Source organism: Ammodytes marinus (genome assembly GCF_949987685.1).
Source record: "Ammodytes marinus genome assembly, chromosome: 6".
In the NCBI taxonomy this organism is placed as follows: domain Eukaryota; kingdom Metazoa; phylum Chordata; class Actinopteri; order Uranoscopiformes; family Ammodytidae; genus Ammodytes; species Ammodytes marinus.
The window spans coordinates 27,530,818-27,535,955 of record NC_137235.1 but is presented as its reverse complement, the minus strand read 5'-3'; the positions used below and the strand labels follow the sequence as shown (position 1 = coordinate 27,535,955).

Sequence of the window (5,138 nt, the reverse complement as noted above, 5' to 3'; positions counted from 1 at the left end):
CTCACAATATACAGTATGGTATGTAAGGAGTGATTCATTCTAACATTTTAGGGTGGACTTTAATGTTTTGCCACAAGATGGATCCATGAGCCACCAACAAACACTGACATCAACTCTGAAGTGAAGAAAATAATCACTTGCAGTATATTATTGGTACAATGGTGCCCCCTAGTGTTGATTACTGGGGATCCATGCCATTGAAAGTACATTGAAATTATCTTGGTTAGGGTTAAAGGTTAAGATAGCGTATTACTACATAATGTTTAAGCTGTATTCTCAATCAGTTTTATTAATTTGTGTTCTTAAGCTATTCTGAAGTAGATTCAACAACAGACTCTCTCCAACCTGTCAGGTTAGGGGGTTGTTCCATCAGTGAACAGAGCGGGTGTGTTGCTGATCCAGAGGCTGCTGTATGTGTGTTGTGTGTGTGTGTGTGTGTGTGTGTGTGTGTGTGTGTGTGTGTGTGTGTGTGTGTGTGTGTGTGTGTGTGTGTGTGTGTGTGTGTGTGTGTGTGTGTGTGTGTGTTAGTAAATGAAGAAACCTGACATACAATCAAGGCTAACCTCGGAATTCTGAATGTTTGAAGACCACATATAATTTAAAAAAACACATTGATTAAAGCTTAATATGATTTAAAATTGTGCACATTTAAAGATGATAATTCATTTCATTTCATTTTCCTTTATTTATTCTCGAAAGATCAATTGAGGGTTACCCTCTTCTTTTATTTTACCCCACCATCCTCTTGTGATTGTCTTTTCTTTTGTACATGACTGAAGGAGGCACGCAGCAAATCCAGTGTGTGTGTGCTACTGTATCGAGGCAAATGGAAAATAGAGTCCCAAGGAACTTAAGTTGAGAAGCAGCACTTACTGTTTGACTGTAAGGAACTAACACTCGAAAGATGAGGTTACTGATCTGCTAATCTATTTGCTTTGTTGCTGTAATATCAAGGCCCCCAATCACACAAGGAAATCACAGTCCAAACACAGTGGGAATATGTGACATGACTTTATAAGGAAAAAACAAGTATATTTACAACTAACCATAGAAGTTAAGGCGAGATACTGCAGGTAAAAACATATTTTTGTTCAAACACTGGTCAATTTTGAGATTTTTGTCTAATTTGCTTCCATAACATTTTTTCTTTCGTATTAATACTTCAAGTAAAAGGTCTGAAATGCACAGTTAGGTTTTTTATTCAACTAAACCTTGTCTGTTTGCGTCTGTATTTTTGTAAAAAATATATGTAAAAACTTTGGACATTAACATCTTGTTAAAAATGAAATAAAAACGTAAACCCTGGCTTTATCCCACATTTGGATTTTGGTTTTTAAGGAGATGCAAATTGACACATAATGAGTTAGAAATGACCAAATGTTCTTTATTCAAACATTTGATGATATCTTTAAGTTTTAATGTTTAGAGTATTCACCTGCAGTGTCTCACCTTTATTATTTCACTGAGGATGAAATAGAAAGGAATGGCAAACGAGTGTGGATAAATGGGAGAGGGAGTGGGATGGGGAACAGGGGAGTGTGTACATAAAAGCAGGCAGTGTTTGACTAATCCACCGGCACAGGCAGGTCCTGGTAGCTGTTGACCTCTGGATGGTAGTGACTGATGTCAGCTTGTTCCCCGTTCAGCTCGGCGTACTCCACTGAACCCTGTTGACACACACACACACACACACACACACACACACACACACACACACACACACACACACACACACACACACACACACACACACACACACACACACACACACACACACACACACACACACACACACACACACACAGCACGGCCAACACACACACACTGTCACAACTGACTCATTCTTATCATGATCTTTGAGAACTGGAACACAACACAAGACTAAATCACACATCAGTGCTAATCAATAATTACATTAGCAATACTTTAAAGTTGCACTAGTAAGATTTTCAATTAATTTTTTTTCCATCTTATTTTGAAATTGCATTTTGTCCACAACCATTCCACTTAAATTTGACTGTGACTAGACCTCTTCTAGACTATTTTTACTATTTAGGCCTGTACTGTCTGCCTCCTACATACGCACCAAAATCACTCAGGCGCTCAGGGAGTGACGTGAAATCTGAAATGTATTACTAGCGCCAACCAATGAAAACAAAATCACCCTTTGGATAACCATTGGGCTTATTATTTTGACATGGCAGAGCAGTCAATAAAGAGACCACAAATTCCTGTTAAGTAGTACAGCCTTGAATCATCACAGCATAATGTTCAAGAAATCAGACAAAAGCTATTTTTGGCTTCTGTTATTATGTGTGCAAAGCAATCACCCATGAGTTCAAATCAGATTTCAAACTGTGTTTTCATCCATCTCCCAAACTACCTAAGCGATATTTTTTATTTTTTTTTACTCAAGCAACAAGCTAATAATACACTCCCAGAGGATGCTTTGTTTTTTTCCCTCTCTCCCCATAATATAAACTTCATATTGTCTACTGAACAACACAGTTTCCTGAGAGGCAGACAAACCATAATAGGTAAAAAAAAAATACCATCACACCAAAAACCACATTATCTCTCATCAAGAAAGATGCACTGATGAAAGAATCCACTGTTTTTTTAGAAGATGATGTCACCACATCCCTTAGCTTATTATTTCAAATTCCTCCCTCCGGTTGCCTCTAACTAACACCATGTAGGGACAGGCAGTGATTAAGGCATGCTTTGGGGGGGGGGGACAGTGTGCCGACTGAGATGGGCCTGGAGGTAATTTGACTGTGGGCCGCGGTGGTGGTGATGTGAGTGTGCGATAGGGAAGGAAGCCCCAGCCCTAAACGCCTTTGTTCTTGTCTGGAAACTCTGACGTTCGTTTCCCCTCTCACTCTGGATTATCTGCCTGGATAGGGTCACTGTGACCTGGAGGGTTTTAGTAATTCAGCGTACAAGTTTAATAACTGTAACACCACCCTCTCTTAAATCAGGCCTCAAAAGGCCTATAATACTGTATTATGTAATATTTATTTTGAATGATAAATAAAAGTGTAAGACCAAATAAAAAAATTAAACATGACTAAATAAAGTGATTTTTTTTATGTTATTTACCAATTGTTGGGATTTTTGCACGTATATAAATCTATGAAAACTCACACTTAGCTGACTTATTCCGTATATATGTTCAAGTGAATGGAGGCTTTAAAATACTTTGCATTAGGCTTCAATGCACTAAAATTAGGTGCTATGATATAAATAAAATGGGACTGAATGGGCCATAGAATTTAATGCATCATAATAACTCACAGCATTATTAGACACACGTGATCAGTGCACTGTGGCATGCTGAAGTGAAACTGGAGGTACTGGCTTATTCCAGTTGCAAAAAAAAATAATAATTCAAAATCCCAGTAACATGTGTAACTACGCTCATAACTCCTAAATAAAACCATGGATCAGAGTATGTCGAGTGGCTCGTTTTATAAAGACTAATACGGTTGTTTTTTTAATGTTTTTTCTAGCTACCTTAAAAGAACACCATTACCCAACAGCTATGTTAATAACAATTTGTCTTATAGCATACTCTGTAATATATGGATTTATTAGGAAGGCAGATGAAAGAAATCCTGAATGACTGCTTGTATTGAGTTACAGAACACGTTGGAACAATGGCTAGCCTCGAATGAGACGACATGTCTAACAAAATTTGAATGCAGAGTTGTGTTATGAATGAAATAAATACAATGGGACTGATTAGGCCTCTGTAGACATAAATGCATCATATAACTCGCAATGACTCAAAATAAATTAATCATTGTGACAAGCATATGCAATGCAGATCAGTGTGTAGTATTATTGAGCCTTTTGCATTGTATGCAGGGGCTGATTTTTTTTATATGATGATTTGATGTCCATGAGAAGAGAAGAATCATAGCATCGATGTACCATACATTTGGCACATTTGAATTTAAAATGCTCCTCATAAAAAGCATTAAAATGAGAAAGGAGATGTAAATGTAGTCTGTTTGAAAATTCTAATCGAACATGTCAACTGAATAATAATAAAAAGATAAAAACTCTTTGAAATGATGCATACATACCATGAATATATACATTCTACGTATGAACAATATATTTGTGTTTTGAAGGTAAAGGTACATTATTATTACTCACATAGTCATGATGGTCAGCAGCATCTACAGTAAGGGGAAAAGCATCACAGGTTAAATATGTGTGACGTGTGACTACCCTGCTTACTCACTGGTACATCACTTATTATTAGTCATTTGACAGTCATGATGACGTGGCTGACCTTGCTGACTCACTTGTTCCTCCTATGCTAAGGCCTTTGTTACAACCTGTCCCTGTGGTCTAAATTATAATGTTTCCCTTTCACTCTTACAGACACTTCTCCCAAAAACTTCAGGACTCTTCTATCACTGTTGTTGAACAGGAAACATTAGGACTCCGATGGCTTGCTTGATAGACACATCCAGCGGTCTGGCTACAGTTCTAATAACAGGAAGTTCCTGCTAGTAGTAACAGGATATGGTCACGGTTTCTGTATAGCTGGCCAGGGTTAACTGTCCTGCCATCTGTAATCTCATTTCAGAAATTGTATTTCAATATGACCCCCCCCCGGGCCCTACAGCAGAACCGGGTCCCAAATCCCGCCCAGGTCATTCCTCTGCATGTCTTTCCCTCTATGCCCCCATTTAATCTCTTCAAATCTGTCTTAAAAAGTGAAAATGCCCTAAAAAATTATAAAAAATAAATAAAAAATAGAGTAAAAGTATTTAAAGCTGCGTTGGAAGTCATATTTCTGTCCACCAGTCCAAGTCCAATTTGCACTCTCCTTCAGATCTGGTTAGGTTTCTACCAATTCTTAAAGGTCTCGCTTATTTTGTAAAATTCACTTTTATCTGACTGAACACTACACCGTGAAAACAGTTTCTAGTAGAAACCCAAATTACAATTTTGAACCTGAAAATGATCATAATATGTGACATTTGAGGTCAATATCTGGCTTTTAAGCTGCTAAATTCTCCCCTATTCTCTCTGTGTGTGTGTCACAATGAACAACCTGTTCTTCTCACAATTACACAGTCATTAAATCCATCGTATACTGTATAAAATAAATCCATCAG

The 5,138-nt window shown here is 37.6% G+C and overlaps 1 protein-coding gene across 1 annotated transcript in view; it reads right to left on the bottom strand.

The window, feature by feature from the left end:
- Positions 1 to 1,065: 1,065 nt before the first annotated feature.
- The window catches only part of pecam1b (platelet and endothelial cell adhesion molecule 1b), a 20,759-nt gene continuing 16,686 nt past the window's right edge, over positions 1,066 to 5,138 (bottom strand). The window contains exons 13-14 of the mRNA XM_080028694.1: positions 4,165 to 4,187; positions 1,066 to 1,667 (exon numbers count right to left, since the gene is read on the bottom strand). Coding sequence (XP_079884820.1) covers positions 1,566 to 1,667; positions 4,165 to 4,187 — 125 coding nt within the window. The 3' untranslated portion in view covers positions 1,066 to 1,565. The remainder of the gene's footprint in view (positions 1,668 to 4,164; positions 4,188 to 5,138) is intronic.